This window comes from Lampris incognitus, chromosome 11 (assembly GCF_029633865.1).
Source record: "Lampris incognitus isolate fLamInc1 chromosome 11, fLamInc1.hap2, whole genome shotgun sequence".
In the NCBI taxonomy this organism is placed as follows: Eukaryota; Metazoa; Chordata; class Actinopteri; order Lampriformes; family Lampridae; genus Lampris; species Lampris incognitus.
Genome location: NC_079221.1, coordinates 23674300 through 23695892, shown reverse-complemented (window position 1 = coordinate 23695892; position 21593 = coordinate 23674300). Strand labels below are relative to the sequence as shown.

The window sequence follows — 21593 nt, the reverse complement described above, 5'->3', positions numbered from 1 at the left end:
TTTGATTTTCTTATATGGATTATTGAACACACATACAGACATAACTTGGGAGGTGGTTTGTGATGCAATGTGGCAACAAGTTGACAAAATTTAAATGAAGCCATTTCTCCAGTTCATATGTTGTTTCTAGCAGGCTACATTCAGGAAGAGGAATAACCACATTTCATGATAAAATGTTCTGAAGGAATAAAATAGGATTTTTATCTTGCTATATGTGAAAGATTACTGATAACAATAAATTGAAGATAAATCACATCCAGATGCAATGTGGGCACAAGCTGGACAAAATGCCAAGTGAAAATGGGCCTCTCTCTCTGTACTATACCTTGAGGTTTGGAGTTTGAGTCTGGTCCACAATAAACCTCATCAGAATGTTGAACTGTTGGTCAAATGGGAAGGACTCCCTACATGTCAGAGAAAGGAAACAGATCAAAATCACAACAACAATCATATGCTGTTTTATTTGCCGCGTAAGGTCTCAAATAGGTGAAATTTTTATTGATGTGTTCCTCACTGTTAAAGTTAGACATCAATCAAAATATGGTCATAACTTTGTTGTTCTCAATGTCATATTGCAGTGTAACAACATACACATACATTTGAATGTTGCTGAAGAATACTGACATTAAAACCCGATGAATGTTTGGTAGTTTACTTATATGGCTAAAAAAATTAAATCAGCAGATTACAAGCAACATCTCTTTAAATACAATCTCAGCCAGGGTGTCAAACAACTATGGAAGTTTGCATTCTATGCTCACTAAATAGGTCAAAGGAAAAGTCCATTCAAACACAAAAGACAGCATCTCCCATCTATTCATCTTTTCTGACAAAAACAGTAACTGATAACCCTCCCATTTCCCTCTCCTCCTGGATTTCCCCCCATACCTTGTGACATCCAGAGCCTTCTGGACTTTGGCCTGAACAGATCCCAACAAGTCGGCCCCCATCTTCTTCAGCAGCTGGGTGAGCAGGACAAACAGCCAGTCCTGCAGGTCCTCCCGGTGCACTGTGATAAAGTCTACCAGTGTCTCCAGAAACATGCTGAATACCTGCAAACAGCCATACAATGAAGAGATTTACTTAAGACAGCACTTCCTGTTTTGAATAGAAATTTGATTAAATCTTTGTGTTCAGTTCCACTCAGGTCACTACCTATGATCAGGGGTTGCATTAACTGAGAACTTTCCGTCACTTATCTGTCACTTATTCAGTCATTAAGCTGCTGACAGATAAATCCACATGCCATCAGTCATTTTGATGCAATCAACATAAGCATTGGCTTCGTTGGCTTTTGCAGAAAACTCTGACTTGTATTCCTGTCAGTAATGGTGTAGATACACTGGAGTGGAGTGAATACTGCACTGAGAATTTTATGTAAGTGAGAAGTGAATATTGCTGGGCTGATGTGTTTTATGTGAATCTGTAATGTCAATACATGAATTTTATGCATGTCCCTGCTTGACATCTTTGTACTGATTAATTTTAATATTAATCTTTCCATAACTTTTAACATTTTTGTCAAGCACAGCTCCCGTAAGGCCTATTGTGGCATTGCCATTACGCATTATAATCCACACATACACAAATGCAAAGTGAACTAGAAGAGTGCACTCAGTAGAGTGCAGATCTCGTCAGGTGTATCTCCCCTTCTCCGGTGATCGGACTTGGTGACAAACAAGCCTTTTTCACCTACTGGGAGAAGGGAAAATACGGAGGCACTGCCTGTGTATTTTCCCTTCCCCTTCGCCAGCGTTTGGACTTAGGCGAAAAACTAGATGAGGAGTTAACACTCAATTGCAGTATAAAACAGGTAGTATGTGAGATTAGCAGTGGACAGATACACGCACACATGGACAGAAAAACCAGTGTTTTTCCTGACATTATAAGACTTTTGCGCAGTGCCCAAGTCGATTTAACAGGAAAATACAGAAACAATCTTTTTTTTTATATGCAGCACTCAAGCTAAAAAAATCTACCTGATAAAAATGAATGAGACCAATCTAATATGAATTTGCACTTTCCAAAAAGAAAAGGTTAGCTATGCAACCATTTTGGTCTTACCCTAATCCTGTCTTTATTTTCATAAAATAATAAAGTCGGGTAAACCGTTTACACTCGCGCATGCGCAACTCATATCTACGGCTGACTCAGACCGGGCAGCGACAAAAATATGCAACACTTCCTGTTTTGATTGCAACCTAGAGGAAGTTGTTCCTTTATAACATTTGCATATTTTGGATTATCAAAATTCTTTTATATAACTTTTGATCACATCACTGTCCAATCTGAGGCAACTGTAGATGTGAGTCATGCATGCGTGAGTGTAGAAGGTTTCCCAGCTTTATTATATTATGATAAAGACAGAGGTTATTATTTTTGGTTCATCCAGGGGTCCCCCAGTTCTCCTGTGAATAATTTGCTGACTTGCGAAATACGATGGACTTCTCGTTTACTTTCAAGACTTATACCTGAATACATAATATTTCGACGCTGTCGCTGCCCGATCTAAGTCAACCATGTGCATGTGCAACTCAATTCTACGGTTGACTCAGATCGGGCGAGATGGACCTGGATGCAGACAAAATGGTGGACCTCTGCAAGAGGCACCTCCACAGTTGACAGGAAATCCAGTGATCTCAGCAGCAAAAGTTGGTCTTCTTGGTGTCGTTTTTGCGTGAACATCTGCACTGCGCATGTGCATAGTCCACTTGTGCAGTAAAGGTGAGAAGGCGGGAGGACTTTACAGTGGTAAGATACAGAGTCTATTAAAGATCTTTTAAAAAGCATGTTGGCTTTTCTAAGGTTTTATTCAATGTTGTCTATGGAGAAAATACATTCTACACTATACATTCCTGATCTTCATCTGCAGGACTCTCGAGACTGTTGAGAAAGGAGCAATTCGAACTGTTTTCAAAGGATCAGATAAAGGTAACTTTTCAATAAACTCTGCTTTAGTAATTAAATCAAATTAAATTACATTAAATTAAATTAGATTAAAAAAGTCCAGTGCCAGAGGACTAAGAGACCTGAATGGCTCATAGGTGACAAGCATGTTGGAAATATAATTTGGTGCCAGGCCGGTTAGAGCATTATAAACCATCATAGACATTATTAGTGGATAAGTAATAGTGTAAATGTTTGTAAACTATCTTTTCAATAATTTTACTGAGAACTTCCCAGTTCTCAGTAAATGAAGCAATGCATCTTAGGATGCTTCATATATTTATTTATTCATTCTATACTTTTAACTTGTGTGAATTTGTATCCTTCGCCTGGTCCTTGTGGGAGTCTGCATCAAGGCCAGATGAGGGTGACAGTATGCATCGCTTGCCCATGTACTGATCTGTCTATTGTCCTGACATACTGATGATTGCAACTTGTCTGTGAGTTTGTGTATGGTCTGGATAGATTGTAAAACTGAGTTGCCCTTCTGGGGTAAATAAAGTTGTCTGAATCTGAATTGTAGGGTTAGTGTGGTCAATCTTTTACCCCTCTGGAAAAACGTGCACAACTTAGGACAGCACAAGGAATGATTGGATCATTTGCTAACTGATTTTCAAATTACCATCAAAATCCTGGTGGCCCAAGGACAGAACTCTGTTTCATGCCATAAACAATCATCGGCTGTCCTGATGATGGACAGCTGATGATTGCTTATGGCATGAAACAGGCTTGTACTGTCTCAAAGAATTCACTTGACTCACTGGATTATTTTGCTCCTTATTTGTTGAGCACTTTCCCTACCATTGAGTGTTTATACCCGAATACATAATGTTTTGGCACTGTTGCTGCCGAATGTAAGTCAACTGACTCACATCTACAGTTAACTTAGATCAAACAGCGACAGAGAGCAGCACTGGTTGACCGAGCTAGAGAGTGAATGAGGAGAGGGAGCGGTGGTACTCGTCACAACCACGAGACGTTCTTGATCATGCAGTCGCGATTGTGCACAAAAATATTAGGCTGATAGGCCCAGTAGTATGCGAGATTAGCTGCAGACAGATACACACACAAACAGACAGACAGACACACGACCAAGCACAATACCCCCCCCCCAGGCTACCGCCTGGCGGAGATAATAATAATCGGTAAACAAGGAAACAAATTTGAGGCAAAAATAGACTGATGGAATTTTCATAACCCAGTCTGTCACAGTGACGGAGTTGATTATAAAATAGCAACCCCTGCCCAGAGGTGGATGACTTAATATGTTAATCAACATCTTAGATTAATTGATATTGAAAAGAAAACTTACTCTCTGTTGTTTAATCCACACCAAGGCAGAACATGCAACAAGAGACACTTGGTTAGTTTTGAACAAAATCACTGCAGAGAAGTAGTTTGAATAGGAGGCTCTAAAGGTATCATCACAAACATAACATCATTCTAATAATCACTTCATATTGTATTAGGAAAATCATGCCCTTTCTATATTAGTCGTACACTAAAGGGATAACTAATTGTTATATATCTTTCGCTGCAATTAATTCATCGGCTAGGAGTCATACCTTGCTATGTGGATCTGCAAACATCCTTGTGAAAATCTCACACAGTCTCTTCAATTCCACACGACTGCAAGAGAAAAAAATACAGACAACAATGTCTCACATCAGTTTCAGGCTTTTGTTTACTATGCTAAATTTTTGAGATTATTTTGGCTTTTTTTAAATTCTAATCAGACAAGGTGGTGAAGACAGGCAGGAAAAGTAGGGTGAGAAGAGAGGACAGAAGACATGCAGTAAAGGTTGCTTGCCAGATTCAAACAAACAAGCAGTGACCTGAATGCCTTGTCCTCTGATCATTTCACAGTCAACAAAGTACAGGAAAGCAGAAAAGGGGTAGAACAGAGCTTATTTAGCCCAGTCCCACCTAAGTATTCTTTGGCTCTTGAGGAGGTTCTGTAGCCCCAGCAGACCTTCCTTCCTCTCTGACCAGTTGGAACTGGCACAATGGTTCAGGACCTCCGCTACATCCTCTGTCTGGCGCAGGTAGTGTGGGATGCCTCCGTTCCTGGAGCCGTAGGAGCGCTCCGAGCAAGCGCTGGAAGCGTCACTGTTGGCATCGTCGTCCGAGTACATCCCCGGCGACTCGTACCTCCTTCTCAGCGGCTTCCTCTGGGGATGGAGGGACAATACGAAGGAATGGAGGGTTGATTTGACAGCAAGGGGGGCTTTATTGATACGTACACAAGGGCAGATCTGATGGCTGTCATGCAAAGTGCTCTACAAGGCCACCAGCTGTACCATGCAGCTTACTCCACTGAATCATGTAAGTTCATTTGTTCTCCTGGTTTGAAGTCACTTTTGATTTATTGCATTCATGTGAGGGTATGATAAACGTATGTTTAGATAACGTGTTTAATTTCACACAAAAAAAATTAAAACAAAATTTGTTGGTTCAACACTATTTTTTTAAGCTGAATATCAAAAGCCAGTCAAGCAATGCAGTGTGTAACAATCCAATATGTAAGCAAAAGTCTTCAATCTGAATGCATTAAAACGGATGAAAACTTACAAAACTAATGAAACACATTTCCACTCAGTATGGATGAAATATCAAGATATCTTATTGAAGAAATAGTTACATATGTTAATTAGCATCATGACAATGATGTCCAACACAATAATAACAAAGCAAAAATGGAACGAATTCCCTGTTGGGAGGAACTTAGACAAGCACATGAGGGATGTAATGCAAATGAACAACATTCAAGGTAAAAGAAAAAAAAAAGGAGGATTCTACAAGCATTTGGAAACTGCCAGTCAATATGAGCAGAGCTGCTGCAGCATTTTTTTTTTGTAATGTCCATTATAATGTCTGTGAATGTTCTCATTCATTATAATGTCCATTAGTTTGTGACAGCATGGATACATAAATGGTATGGAAACTGAACAACTACCTTATTCCTGGAGTCTCCTAAGAGCTGAGGCGGTAACAGACAAACCAAGAGGGAAAGAGGAGAAAGGGGAGGCTTTAAAGGGGCAAAACAGTCAACGAGTTCAATCCTTTAGGGGAATACAAGGAACACAAAGCATTTGGAAAAAACATTTCCCCTTTCAGCTAATTTATAGGAAGACAAAATCTATGGTCTATTATGAAAAAAAAAAAATTTAACCCTTGTGTTGTCCACATATTCTGTATACTGCCCTTGTCTTAAGGGTAATTTATGACCGTCCTTCATCAAACCTCTAAATTAAAGCAACTTAATTTAATTCTAAACCCCAAATCTATTTTGCACGAAGAAATAACCTGTCATTCATCACAAACTTTTTGACTATCTGGGTTTTCCCTCTTCACAGTGGGAAAGACTGCATTTAATCAGTGGACACCACCTGTTTTTATAGGGTCAAACATGACCCAAACATGTCTTAGGGTCAAATACAACCCTAAGACAATCGTAGTGCCCTAGTGGTGTACAGCTTTCATGGAAATATGAACAAAAACAATGTTTCACTTTCTCTAATGTTGGGGTCACTCTAGGAAAAGTCATCAAATTTCAGGTTGAAAAAAATATCAGTCTTTTCTCTGCTGTTAAACGTTGTTATGGGTCTTTTTGACCCGTAAGACAACAGGTGTATATATAGTATATAGTATATTATATATATATATAATATGTGTGTGTGTGTGTGTGTATATTTACTACACTTGTGCCATTCTAACTGACACTTTCACTCCCTGTTTCTGACAAAGGAAAAACTTGTGAGAAGCTGAGCTCAATAATAAAGACATGTATTCAGACAAATTAAAAATTAAGAAAAATTATCAACCCTAAATCAAGGGATTCCCTTTTCAGTTGGCAACAGTTCAACCAACAATTGTGGACACAGCGAACTCTTTCCCAAAGCCAAGCAACATAATTCTACAACGGTACCATGTGATGTCATCAAGATGTAGTGTACATTACTGAAATGGCTGGTAAGTCCTTTAATGAGGACCCTCCCCATCACATAGAAAGACAGATTGATTAATTCACACATAAGCTGACAGACAGATGAATAAATGAACAAGAGGATAGAGTTAAACATAGCTACATAGAAAGATAGACTGGCAGACAGACAGCTAGATAATCAGAGAGAAAGACAGACAGATCACTAAACCCAGAGGTGCAGCTCCAGTGACCTACCAGAGCATCAGCAACTGCAGCCTCCACTTCCGTGCCAGTGTTGAGGACCCTCATAGCGTTGACAGATGCCGAGATTCTGGCCTGATGGATCAAACCATAGCGATCTAGAGGAGAATGTGGGAAGACAAGGTGTAGAGAGGGAGTGTGTTGAGTTTCGATACCAAGGAATGCTGTCCACAGAAACTTACCTTCAGACGCCAAGGGGAAAGGCCACTCTTCTAGACAACCATGTAAAATGGCTTTACCACTGCCTCATTTAAGACACATCTAAATACATTACAATATAAGCAGGCATATAAATGGATGGAGGTAAAGAATACTAGAAAGGAAAACATACTTAGGTCTCCAACCACCACAAGCAAACTACCAAAAAATATACTGTCAATTTAAAGTCCAAACAGAGGATCAGAGGAAAATTTAAGCCCTTGAGAAAAAGCACAGACATATAGTGCAGATACAGTGTATCCGGAAAGTATTCACACCCCTTCACTTTCCCCACATTTTGTTATGTTACAGCTTTATTAAAAAATGGATTAAATTCCTTTTTTTTCTCATCAATCTACATACAATACCCCATAATAACAAAGTGAAAAAGGTTTTGTAGAAATTTTTGAAAATTTATTAAAAATAAAAAAATTGAATATTGCATGTACATAAGTATTCACACCCTTTGCTATGACACTCAAAATTGAGCTCAGGTTCATCCTGTTTCCACTGATCATCCTTGAGATGTTTCTACATCTTGATTGGAGTCCACCTGTAGTAAATTCAATTGATTGGACATGATTTGGAAAGGCACACACCTGTCTATATAAGGTCCCACTGTTGACAGTGCATGTCAGAGCAGAAACCAAGCCATGAAGTCAAAGGAATTGTCTGTGGACCTCCGAGACAGGATTGTATCGAGGCACAGATCTGGGGAAGGGTGCAAAAAAATCTCTACAGCTTTGAAGGTCCCGAAGAGCACAGTGGTCACCATCATTCGTAAATGGAAGAAGTTTGGATCCATCAGGACTCTTCCTAGAGCTGGCCGCCCAGCCAAACTGAGCAATCGGGGGAGAAGGGCCTTGGTCAGGGAGGTGACCAAGAACCCGATGGTCACTCTGACAGAGCTCCAGCGTTCCTCTGTGGAGATGGGAGAACCTTCCAGAAGGACAACAATCTCTGCAGCACTCCACCAATCAGGCCTTTATGGTAGAGTGGCCAGACGGAAGCCTCTGCTCAGTAAAAGGCACATGACAGCTCGCTTGGAGTTTGACAGAAAGCACCTAAAGGACTCTCAGACCATGAGAAACGAGATTCTCTGGTCTGATGAAACCAAGATTGAACTCTTTGGCCTGAATGCCAAACGTCACGTCTGGAGGAAACCAGGCACCTCTCATCACCTTGCTAATACCATCCCTACAGTGAAGCATGGTGGTGGCAGCATCATGCTGTGGAGATGTTTTTCAGCGGCAGGAACTGGGAGACTAGTCAGGATCGAGGGAAAGATGAATGGAGCAAAGTACAGAGAGAGATCCTTGATGAAAACCTGCTCCAGAGCACTCAGGACCTCAGACTGAGGCGAAGGTTTACCTTTCAACGCGACAACGACCCTAAGCACACAGCCAAGACAACGAAGGAGTGGCTTGGGGACAAGTCTGTGAATGTCCTTGAGTGGCCCAACCAGAGCCCAGACTTGAACCCCATTGAACATTTCTGGAAAGACCTGAAAATAGCTGTGCAGCGACGCTCCCCATCTAACCTTACAGAGCTCGAGAGGATCTGCAGAGAAGAATGGGAGAAATACCCTAAATATAGGTGTGCCAAGCTTGTAGCTTCACACCCAAGGAGACTTGAGGCTGTAATCACTGCCAAGGGTGCCTAAACCAAGTACTGAGTAAAGGGTGTGAATACTTACACTACCGTTCAAAAGTTTGGGATCACCCAAACAATTTTGTGTTTTCCATGAAAAGTCACACTTATTCACCACCATATGTTGTGAAATGAATAGAAAATAGAGTCAAGACATTGACAAGGTTAGAAATAATGATTTGTATTTGAAATAAGATTTTTTTTACATCAAACTTTGCTTTCGTCAAAGAATCCTCCATTTGCAGCAATTACAGCATTGCAGACCTTTGGCATTCTAGCTGTTAATTTGTTGAGGTAATCTGGAGAAATTGCACCCCACGCTTCCAGAAGCAGCTCCCACAAGTTGGATTGGTTGGATGGGCACTTCTTTGAGCAGATTGAGTTTCTGGAGCATCACATTTGTGGGGTCAATTAAACGCTCAAAATGGCCAGAAAAAGAGAACTTTCATCTGAAACTCGACAGTCTATTCTTGTTCTTAGAAATGAAGGCTATTCCATGCGAGAAATTGCTAAGAAATTGAAGATTTCCTACACCGGTGTGTACTACTCCCTTCAGAGGACAGCACAAACAGGCTCTAACCAGAGTAGAAAAAGAAGTGGGAGGCCGCGTTGCACAACTGAGCAAGAAGATAAGTACATTAGAGTCTCTAGTTTGAGAAACGGACGCCTCACAGGTCCCCAACTGGCATCTTCATTAAATAGTACCTGTTAGAGCCTGTTTGTGCTGTCCTCTGAAGGGAGTAGTACACACCGGTGTAGGAAATCTTCAATTTCTTAGCAATTTCTCGCATGGAATAGCCTTCATTTCTAAGAACAAGAATAGACTGTCGAGTTTCAGATGAAAGTTCTCTTTTTCTGGCCATTTTGAGCGTTTAATTGACCCCACAAATGTGATGCTCCAGAAACTCAATCTGCTCAAAGAAGTGCCCATCCAACCAATCCAACTTGTGGGAGCTGCTTCTGGAAGCGTGGGGTGCAATTTCTCCAGATTACCTCAACAAATTAACAGCTAGAATGCCAAAGGTCTGCAATGCTGTAATTGCTGCAAATGGAGGATTCTTTGACGAAAGCAAAGTTTGATGTAAAAAAAATCTTATTTCAAATACAAATCATTATTTCTAACCTTGTCAATGTCTTGACTCTATTTTCTATTCATTTCACAACATATGGTGGTGAATAAGTGTGACTTTTCATGGAAAACACAAAATTGTTTGGGTGATCCCAAACTTTTGAACGGTAGTGTAAGTACATGCAATATTTCAGTTTTTTATTTTTAATTTGCAAAAAATTCTACAAAACCTTTTTTGCTTTGTCATTATGGGGTACTGCATGTAGATTGATAAGAAAGAAAGGAATTTAATCCATTTTGGAATAAGGCTGTAACATAACAAAATGTGGGGAAAGTGAAGGGGTGTGAATACTTTCCAGATGCACTGTATATGAACCGAATGCAAAAATTCTCAACCAAAGAGGAGAGGCAAACAGTTATGAGTATATACACGAAACAGGCAGGCTTCAGAAGTTTAAATGGATGACATAAACACGAAAGGAGAATGACAGCACATATAAAAACACAACATAGTCGGAAGAGCTTCTTCTGTCCAAATTACAGAGCTGAACGACAACAAAACATTCAAATGCAAGTGTGTCAAAACTGCAGGCAGGTAACGCAGACTGCCAAATAAGACAGGCTAAAAAAATAAATTTAAAAAAAACAAGACGCAAATAATATCAGATCAAGCACAATATCACCCTGCTGGGTGATAACAACTCTGGCAGGGCTCACAGCTAAGATGAAATGAATATGTATAAGACACTGAAGATGTAATACCAAAATGTACTGCTGTGCAGATGAGCACAAAAAAAACAAAAAAAAATCCCTCTTTTACAGTCAAGTCAGAATGGCCCTCATCTCCTCTTACCTCATTGGCTTGATTAAAACTCTTGAGTACTGGAGAAAGTCACACCACATCACAGTATTATGAACGCATGCCGGCGTGTAATCGCCTACAAGATGGGAGAACTGGGGGATTGATGGACGGAGGGGAAAGGGACTAGGTGGTAGGTTGGGTGTAGGGTGTTGGGTGGGTGGGGACTAGACATGCAGGTCACCTGTCTGGCCGTGGGGGTCGGCCGTGGAGAGGGCGCTGGTAGAGCGGGAGTGCCGTCGGGAGGCTGCAAGGAACAGGAGGGGTGGGCAATACACCCCGGACCCAGGGGTTAGTGACACACATAGCAGGGTGGGTGACGTCCTCCGAGGTAAGACTTTAGGGCTTTTTACACACTACAGGGTTTCCCTAACCTTTTATCTAGACTAGGCTCCATTTAAATAAAAACTTTAATTTCATTTGTTATTTATAACCTTTCACATAAATGTTGAAAAGGACATATATCCATCCACCCATCCATTATCCGAACCGCTTATCCTGCTCTCAGGGTCGCTGAGATGCTGGAGCCTATCCAAGCAGTCATAGGCAGCAGGCGGGAGACACCCTGGACAGGCTGCCAGGCCATCACACAGGGCCAACACACACACACATTCACACCTAGGAACAATTTAGTACGGCCGATTCACCTGACCTACATGTCTTTGGACTGTGGGAAGAAACTGGAGCCCCTGGAGGAAACCCACGCAGACATGGGGAGAACATGCAAACTCCACGCAGAGGACGACCCGGGACAACCCCCAAGGTTGGACTACCCTGGGGCTTGAACCCAGGACCTTCTTGCTATGAGGTGACTGCGCTAACCATGCTATGAGGTGACTGCGCTAACCACTGTGTCACCGTGCTGCCAAGGACATATGTAAACTGCATTAATGTCTTAATATGTCACAGAAAAATTATTGTTTCCTTTTGATTTTCATCTAGATTTTATATAATTCACAACTTTGTATTTTATATGATGGTAATAATTCTTGGCTTTTTATTCTTCTAAAGGGGCCTTTAATAAATGAACACACGCGTTAATGTATGGTTATGTGTCTGCATAGCTTGACAGCACCAGTGTGGCTTGTTTTGGCTTCCATGTCTTTAGGTTAGCTTATTGATAAAAGTGTTGAGGAGTAATACACATACTACAAACCCCAATTCCAATGAAGTTAGGACGTTGTGTAAAATGTAAATAAAAACAAAATACAATGATTTGCAAATCCTTTTCGATCTATATTCAATTGAATACACTACAAAGACAAGATATTTAATGTTCAAACTGATAAACTTTTTTTTTTTTTTTTGCAAATAGTCACTCATTTTGAATTTGATGCCTGCAACACGTTCCAAAAAAGCTGGGACAGGGGCATGTTCACCACTGTGTTACATCACCTTTCCTTTTAACAACACTCAGTAAGCATTTGGGAACTGAGGACACTAATTGTTGAAGCTTTGTAGGTGGATTTCTTCCCACTCTTGCTTGATTTACGACTTCAGTTGCTCAACAGACTGGGGTCTCCCGTTGACGTATTTTGCGCTTCATAATGCGCCACACATTTTCAATGGGAGACAGGTCTGGACTGCAGGCAGGCCAGTCTAGTACCCGCACTCCTTTACTACGAAGCCCCGCTGTTGCAACACGTGCAGAATGTGGCTTGGCATTGTCTTGCTGAAATAAGCAGGGGCGTCCCTGAAAAAGACGTTGCTTGGATAGCAGCACATGTTGCTTCAAAACCTGTATGTACCTTTCAGCATTAATGTTGCCTTAACAGATGTGCAAGTTACCCATGCCATGGGCACTAACACACCCCCATATCATCACAGATGCTGGCTTTTGGACTTTGCGCTGATAACAATCTGGATGGTCCTTTTCCTCTTCAGCCCGGAGGACACGATGTCCATGATTTCCAAAAACAATCTGAAATGTGGACTCGTCAGACTACAGCACACTTTTCCACTTTGTGTCAGTCCATCTCCGATGAGCTCGGGCCCAGAGAAGCCGGCGGCGTTTCTGGGTGCTGTTGATATATGGCTTTCGCTTTGCATGGTAGAGTTTTAACTTGCACTTGTAGAGACGAACTGTGTTAACTGACAATGGTTTTCCGAAGTGTTCCTGAGCCAACGTGGTAATATCCTTTACAGAATGATGTCGGTTTTTAATGCAGTGCCACTGAGGGATCGAAGGTCACAGGCATTCAATGTTGGTTTTCGGCCTTGCCGCTTACGTGCAGAGATTGCTCTGGATTCTCTGAATTTTTTGATGATATTATGGATTGTAGATGATGAAATCCCTAAATTCCTTGCAATTGTACATTGAGAAACGTTGTTCTTAAACTGTTGGACTATTTGCTCACACAGTTGTTCACAAAGTAGTGAACCTCGCCCCATCCTTGCTTGTGAACGACTGAGCCTTTCGGGGATGCTCCTTTTATACCCAATCATGACACTCACCTGTTTCCAATTAACCCATTCATCTATGGAATGTTCCAAACAGGCGTTTTTTGAGCATTCCCCAACTTTCCCAGTCTTTTGTTGCCCCTGTCCCACCTTCTTTGGAACGTGTTGCAGGCATCAAATTCAAAATGAGTGAATATTTGCAAAAAACAATAAAGTTTATCAGTTTGAACATTAAATATCTTGTCTTTATAGTGTATTCAATTGAATATAGGTTAAAAAGGATTTGCAAATCATTGTATTCTGTTTTTATTCACGTTTTACACAACGTCCCAACTTCATTGGAATTGGGGTTTGTAAATCTACAGGGAGTGACTAATTGTCTCTGAATATAGGCTGGTGGTTCGCCCAACATGCATATCCTATACCCACATCACAATCCACACTTTGTCTCCAGCAACAAGTTAGGGATCTATGTGGAAGGGGGCAATATGTCAATGCGCAGTGGGTGAGCTTACATTGAAGCCAAACCAAAAGACTGAACTGAGCAAAGATAAAGAAATGACATGCTCCATTTCTGCTGTCCCAACTACATGAAAAAGTCTGGCTCTAATGTAACCTCATATATATACCAAGTTGCGACTCATGCATCTGCGCCTTCCTTAAAGAGTCCTCGATAACTGAGCCATGGCTGCTGAAATATGACACGACTTCCTGTGATGTCACAGTGCAGAAAGGGGCAGTTGCAGCACACTGAGAAGTTGCTGGGTAGCCATTAGCTATGGACATGGACCGCATGACGTATACACACAGCGTTTTCTGTGGCTGCTGCCATATCTTTACTCAGTGCTAACTCAAATGGATGTAGCCAGAAGTTGTCAGTACCTGTTGTCAGTGCCTTTAATTATAGTCCATGGGCCAGAGCCCAAAATTTCCTATTTCGGTACACTCAAGGTGGCAAAACTTACTTATAATTTTTGAAAGGATCCATGTCTGTAGATGATATTTTGGTATGATAACCATTCCTGAGTGGCAGCTGTATCACAGTTATCAGCTCATGAAGTTAACCACCCCCTAAAGTAAATTGCATTTTAGACGCTGGTGCATATCCTGGTTTAGCCTCATGGTCAGGACATTTTTCAATGTTCTATAATATTGTCTTTGGTATCATTTTAAAGGGGACCTTCTTAGCTTTCATTCAAGCCCTGTTGTGGATATTTCTCACAAATATAGAGGTCACTTGAGCTCTTCAACCCGTCAATAACACACATCTTTCTGCAATGTTCGCCTAAACTATATACTTTCTTTTAGCCCTGTGGCATCTAGGAATATCAGGGACACAAAACACAAAAACTGGAATACTCACAGGACTGTAAAGATTCAGGAAATGTATAATATACCCATACTATTTCATTGTGTGAAGTGATTGTGAACCTTAAATTAGAAGGGCATTATTACTAAGAAACTAACTAGACCAAAGCCAGTTAGTCCATGGGTCAGACCAGATATCGATATCACCCAAGGTGACACAACTTCACTGGTGCCATTTTATTTGGTACACTAACAGAAGTAAAATAATACATGATAACCTTTCCAAATGAGCAGCTATTTCATTTTTCTTTCAGGAAACCTGTTTCTGTGCCTCTCACGATTGTGTATTTGCCCAGATTTTTACAAATATAGCATTTCAACACCCCTGGTACTGATTAGCCTAGCTTAAACTCTGGGACAGTTCTTAGTTGGCCAACAACCAAGGATAACCAGTACTGTGTACTTCCATTCATTGTGCTAAGCTAGGCTAACGTGCAGCCAGATAGCTTTCTACTAAACACATATAGAGGAAACTGGTATCTATCTTCTTGTCTCACTCTGGAGAAGATTGTAAGCTAATTTCCCATAATGTTAGCATGTTCTTTTAATGTATATGTTAATATGATTAGTTAAAGTGGCTACGAGGAACTTTCATCTTGTGTTGATTTTAGCGGCCTCATGTGGACAAAATACAGCTGTTGCATAGCAACTAGGTAATGTATCTATTTGTGGCTATGTAAGATAAATAATGGTAATATGACGCTGGTGAAGCAAAGTAAACTTTGTTTTAGTAGTGTTCATACACCTAAGTTACATGTATTTGTTTGTATGTGGCAGGTGAAAACTGACTGAATATGGCCACTGGTGAACAAGCAAGTTTTTACCCAATACCAAAGCGCCCACGGGTGGAGTGCATTATCCACTGTTCTGATGATACAGATAAGCTGGTTTCACTACAAAGTGTCGACTCATGGAGAACTCTGCTCAGGGCAGCTCAGATACGAAATCATGCACCGGTTTTGAAACTGGCAAAAGACATTCCTGAGGGACAGATTCCAGCAATCTACTACCACAGAAAGTGTCGCAGTATCTTCACTATGAAGCAAATTCTTGATGGCCTCCTTGCAAAAGAAAAGAAAAGTTGTGTCTCTGCTGAAGAGAAACAATCTAAGAGAGTAGCTCGACATGCTCCAAGTACATCTAGGACTTATGATGCAGAGTGCATATTTTGTCAGAAAAACAGCAAATATTCCAAGAGACAGAATACGAGAGAAGTACTGGTGCAGTGTCGAGAACTGCGAGCTGATGCAAAGATCAGGAGTGCAGCCACAAAGAAAAGGGACAGCAGAATCCTTGCCATTGTGAGTAGAGACCTTGTAGCAGCTGAAGGGCACTACCACAGGTCATGCTATAGACTTTACACCAAAGAAGAGGTTTCCAAAGGAGAGGTTGCCAGCAATGAAGATGATGATGCTGCAGCCCAGTATGAAGCTGCTGTGAATAAGGCATACAATGAGCTGTTCCTCTTCATCAGGATGGAGCTTTTTGGCAATCCTCAAGTGATGACAATGACTGATCTCTCTTCTAGACTGGTAGCTTCAATGAACTCCCAAGGCATTGCCCAAGTCAAGGAATCAACCAAGAAGCACATAAGGCGAAACCTGGAGAGTGAGTTTGCTGGAGCCTTGCAGATATTCCCTGATGAGAAAGGAAAATTCCTCCTCTATCCCGATAACTTGTCCATGAGGGAACTTGCCAAAGAAAATCACTCTCTCAAAAGGGAGCTGCAGACCCTGAAAAGTGTCAGTGCACAAGATGTTATAGCCAAAGCAGCCATCAAATTGAGAGCAGACATTAAAAGTCAAGATGTTCCTCAAACCTGGCCGCCTGAAGTCAAACCAGAAGCAGAATGTCCTACCATTCCAGAGTCGCTCATTATCTTCCTGTACTCTCTACTCACAGGCTAAAATGATCCTGATCATGCATCCCAGAGAGTGCAGTGCCTTCTGCAGTCATTTGGCCATGACATAGTATATGCAGTGACATGTGGAAATACCAAGCCTTCCAAGCACATTGTTCTGCCATTCAGTGTCAAATCGTTGACAGGAAATGTAGAGTTGATAAACATCCTCAACCGACTTGGTCACAGTGTGTCCTATTCACAGATGGAAGAGATCAACACTGCCCTGTGTCTCCAGAAACTCTCATCATCAGGGAGTGGCATTGCCCTTCCAGCTAACATCCATCCTGGCATATTCACAACTTTAGCCTGGGACAATATCGACCGTCTTGAAGAAACTGTCAGTGGTGAGGGAACATCTCACAGAGTCAATGGGATTGCTGTGCAAGCAAAGCCAGTCAACCCACTTCCTGTCCAACCCATGCCCACTGTTCCCAAAACAAAGAAGAGAAGCATTGATGGACCCCCACCAATGTTACCAACTTACAATGCTGGACAACGGGTAGGGCCACCACAAAGCAAAAATTCAGATGCCAATACTGCAGCCAATACTAAGCTTGCCAGAGAGAAAAACCTTCTTTGGGTCCTAGCACGCATGTCACAACAAGAAGAACAGTCAGTCAGCAGCTGGACAGGCTTCAACATCCTGACTCGAGGAGAGATGACGGTCATCCCCGACAATATAGGCTATCTGCCTACCATCAATGCTCCAGCGACACAAATGTCTACTGTCAACGAGGTGCTTAACCAGTCCCTGAGCATCATGCAGTGCTTAGGCCTGAGGAAGATTGTCTGTGTCTTTGACCAAGCCCTGTATGCGAAGGCTGTCGAGATCACATGGAAACACCATGACAAGTTCCATGATATCATCGTTAGGCTTGGGGTATTCCACACCATCTGCACACTGCTGGCAATAATAGGAAAGCGTTTCCAAGATGCTGGACTCAAAGACCTCTGCATTGAGTCTGGCATGATTGCAGAAGGCTCAATTGCTGGTGTTATGGATGGCCGCAAGTACAACAGGGCAGTGCGACTACACAAGCTCCTGTATGAGGCTCTCATGCGACTGACCTTGAATGGTTTCCTGTCCTGGTTGGAAGAAACTCACAGGAATGACATGGTTCACCTGAATGAGACACTGAAGACCATTGACAGCCTTGGGAAAGAAGTCTCACAACATGCTTTGAAGGAGGTCCTCGAGAACAGCTCTTGTACACGCATCATGGATCTATTTGAAGTCTACCGTGAGTTCCTTAGAGGTGGAAACGGCAGCCTCTCGAACTTCTGGATGTCCTATTTGGACATGGTTGAAATCTTGTTGGGGCTCATCCGAGCATCCAGAGAGGGAGACTGGATGCTACACTTGGCTAGCATTCGAGCAATGATCCCATGGTGCTTTGCTTATGACAGGATGAATTATGCACGCTACCTCCCCTACTACTACGCCCAGATGTCTGAGCTGCCCATCACACACGCAGATGTGTACACAGAATTCATGGAAGGAGGCTTCTCAGTCCAACTGGGCTCCACCAATCCCTTTGGCCGAATCCCTGTTGACCAAGCTATAGAAGAAACGGTGAACAAAGACACCCAAACAGCTGGAGGGACAAAGGGATTCAGCTTGAAGCCAGGAGCTGTGACCAAATATTATCTCACAGCTGAGTATAGAAGCATGTACCTCAGACAGCTGAGAGACCTGACAGGTCAAGGCAGGTGCAAATGGTCTCATCCAGATCTACAGAGTCCAAGGATCAAGAGAGATGAAGCAGATGTCCAGTCTCTCATGGACCTTATGGAGAATAACTGGCTCAATCCTATGTCCCCTGATGAGATTGATTTGGTTAGCCTCTCCACTGGCAACATGGCTCCACCTGATGTGACCATAGATCTCTTGAGAGCTCTTGAGAAAGGAGAAGAGGCCTACCAAGCATTCCAGCAAACAAGGTTAGATGCAGACCCACCACCTGTGAAATTCCACGACAAGATGACCAAGCAAAGTCTGAAAACATTCTCCAATGTCAGCACAAAACAAGATCATGGAAAGAAAGCACAGGATGTGGTTCTGAAGGCAGATAGAAACCTTTTCAGTCACATGCTCCTGGTGGCTGAAAGCAGGAAGGTGAATCCGAAGGATGTCCTTGTCAACCCATTGGGCCCACTACCATGGGCACTGGCAAATGCTGATGGGTCCTTACGAAAAACAAACAAGGCTGCACTTGCCAGAGAGCTTGAAAAGAATGTATCTCCTGCAGAAGACATCCCAATCCCATCTACTTCCATCATTGATGGGATGAGCCTGGTCCAAAAAATGAATGGCAACAACAAAACCTTTGCACAGGTGGCAGAGTCAGCCTTGACCCAGGTCCTCCATGAGGGAGCACAGAGTGGGAGGATTGATGTTGTTTTTGATGTCTATCACCAGACTTCGATCAAAGATGCTGAACAACTGAACCGGGGTGGAGACATCACTCTCCAGTACAAGAATCTTGCAGGGGGACACCACGTCCAGCAGTGGAGAAAATTTCTGTGCAGTTCCTCCAACAAGACCAGTCTCATCAAGTTTCTGGTGGAAGAGTGGAAACTCCCACGATACAGAGCTATGCTGCATGGCAAGGTGTTGTACATGACCTGTGAGGAAACCTGCTACAAGTTGACAGAAGATGGGTGTGAGGAAGCAGCAGAACTGCACTCCACACATGAAGAAGCTGACACCCGTCTGCTCCTGCATGCATTGCATGCAGCAAATGCGGGCTCAAAGTCAGTTATCATCACAGCTGAGGACACTGATGTCATGGTGCTTTGTCTTGGCTTCCAGAAGGACATCACCTGTCCCATCTACCAGAAGTGTGGGACTCAGAACCGCACACGGTTTGTCGACATCACCAAACTGGCAAGTTCACTTGGAGACAGCATCTGTGACAGCCTAATTGGCTTACATGCCTGTCAGTGCATTCGCTGGTCGAGGGAAGCTGAATGCCCTGAAGATAGTGAGAAAGAACACTTCCTGCCAAGAGACTTTTAGTCAACTGGGACAGACATGGAATGTGAGTGATGAGCTGTTCCAGAAAATTGAGCAGTTCACCTGTCGGATGTATGTTGCTAATAGCAGCACTGCTGAGGTGAACAAACTGCGTTTTCTGCACCAAAAGGGGAGAGGTTGAGTCCAGCCAGCTGCCACCATGTAAAGACTGTCTCTTTATGCATGTTCAACGAGCCAACTATCAGGCAGCAATATGGAAGTGCTGTCTGCAGGCTAACCCTGTGGTGCCAAGCCCTACTGAGTATGGATGGACAGACGATGAAGGCAAGCTGGCCATTTACTGGATGCGCTCCCCACCTGCACCAGATGTGGTCTTGGAAATGCTAACATGCAAGTGTGTGCATTCATGCAAAATGCCAAGCTGCATGTGCCTGTCAAATGGACTTCCATGCACAGACATGTGCAGGTTACAGACCTGCAGTAACCAAAAACAGCAGGATGGTCCAGAACTGGACTTTGAACTTGGGGAGTCAGATGATGAGAGAAACGAGCAGTTTGATGAATGACAGTGTGATGATTCTGATGGTATTACTGTGGTAGTAGTCTATTGATGCACAGGATGTTGATTCTGGACTTGGTTACCCAGAGCTTGATAACAATAATGTAACCATATTCACATATACCCATTACCCTACCCATTACCATTACATATACCCACTAATGATATGGGATTACATGTATCATTGACTAAGTATATGTAAATGTCAATGTTGTTTAAAATATTAAAATAGTTCATTACCTCACTATGGTATTCCTTTTTATCATGTATTTTGATTGTGTATTTAAACAAATGTATAGAGACCAGTTTGTGACCTAACTGGCTTTGGTCTAGTTCTCATTTAAGGCTCACAATCACCTCACACAATGAAATAGTATGGGTATATTATACATTTCCTGAATCTTTACAGTCCTGTGAGTATTCCAGTTTTTGTGTTTTGTGTCCCTGATATTCCTAGATGCCACAGGGCTAAAAGAAAGTATATAGTTTAGGCGAACATTGCAGAAAGATGTGTGTTATTGACGGGTTGAAGAGCTCAAGTGACCTCTATATTTGTGAGAAATATCCACAACAGGGCTTGAATGAAAGCTAAGAAGGTCCCCTTTAAAATGATACCAAAGACAATATTATAGAACATTGAAAAATGTCCTGACCATGAGGCTAAACCAGGATATGCACCAGCGTCTAAAATGCAATTTACTTTAGGGGGTGGTTAACTTCATGAGCTGATAACTGTGATACAGCTGCCACTCAGGAATGGTTATCATACCAAAATATCATCTACAGACATGGATCCTTTCAAAAATTATAAGTAAGTTTTGCCACCTTGAGTGTACCGAAATATCGTCTGGCCCATGGACTATTACTTAAAGGCACTCACTCTGAAACACCACTAACTCATATGCAAGTTCATTGAGAGACAGACAAATTAGAACATATTGAAACTAAAACAGTCTGAAATGAATTAAAAAGAGGTGCATGTGAACTTGAGATAGTCATTGTATCATACATACATACATTAATGAAAAAAATAATTTAATAGTATAAAACAAGAAAACTACTGCATCCATCATTGAGGCCAGTATTCTCTCAGAGACAAAGAGACCAAGTTAGTGCATGCAGACAGATATAGACAGGCAGACAAAAGTGGGACTGGAGTTAGTGCAAAAGGGTTTCTCCTAAACACCATGGCCCAAATAGAGATAGGTCAATGCATATCATCCGTTGGGGATTTCACAGTTAAGACTCCACTGGGCTAGCAGGACTGGCCAGGGTCGCTTTGAGCTGAGCGGTACTCACCCAGAGGGGCAAAGCCCCGCGCGGGGCTTGTGTCGCGGCTGCTCTCGCGACTGGTGTCGCGGCTGCAGCCCTGACTCATGCTGGGGCGGGGAATGCGGCTCCGGGCTAGCGTGCGGTAGGGAAGAGTGGCAGAAGGAAGAGCTTTACCACACAGCCTGGCTGTCAGGACAACAAGTTAG

The 21593-nt window shown here is 42.3% G+C and overlaps 1 protein-coding gene across 8 annotated transcripts in view; it reads right to left on the bottom strand.

Annotated features, from left to right (window-relative positions):
* clasp1a (cytoplasmic linker associated protein 1a) overlaps positions 1-21593 on the bottom strand; it is a 155813-nt gene that overhangs the window by 26875 nt on the left and 107345 nt on the right. For 2 of the 8 annotated variants that reach the window (XM_056289164.1, XM_056289163.1), the window contains 7 exons: positions 7127-7230; positions 5903-5926; positions 4873-5117; positions 4512-4575; positions 4259-4261; positions 889-1052; positions 326-404 (listed from right to left, as the gene is read on the bottom strand). In XM_056289164.1, coding sequence (XP_056145139.1) covers positions 326-404; positions 889-1052; positions 4259-4261; positions 4512-4575; positions 4873-5117; positions 5903-5926; positions 7127-7230 — 683 coding nt within the window. Of the gene's footprint in view, positions 1-325; positions 405-888; positions 1053-4258; positions 4262-4511; positions 4576-4872; positions 5118-5899; positions 5927-7126; positions 7231-11092; positions 11156-21414; positions 21520-21593 lie in introns of all 8 variants that reach the window. The other 6 variants (XM_056289159.1, XM_056289166.1, XM_056289161.1 and 3 more) reach the window with 6 other exon arrangements.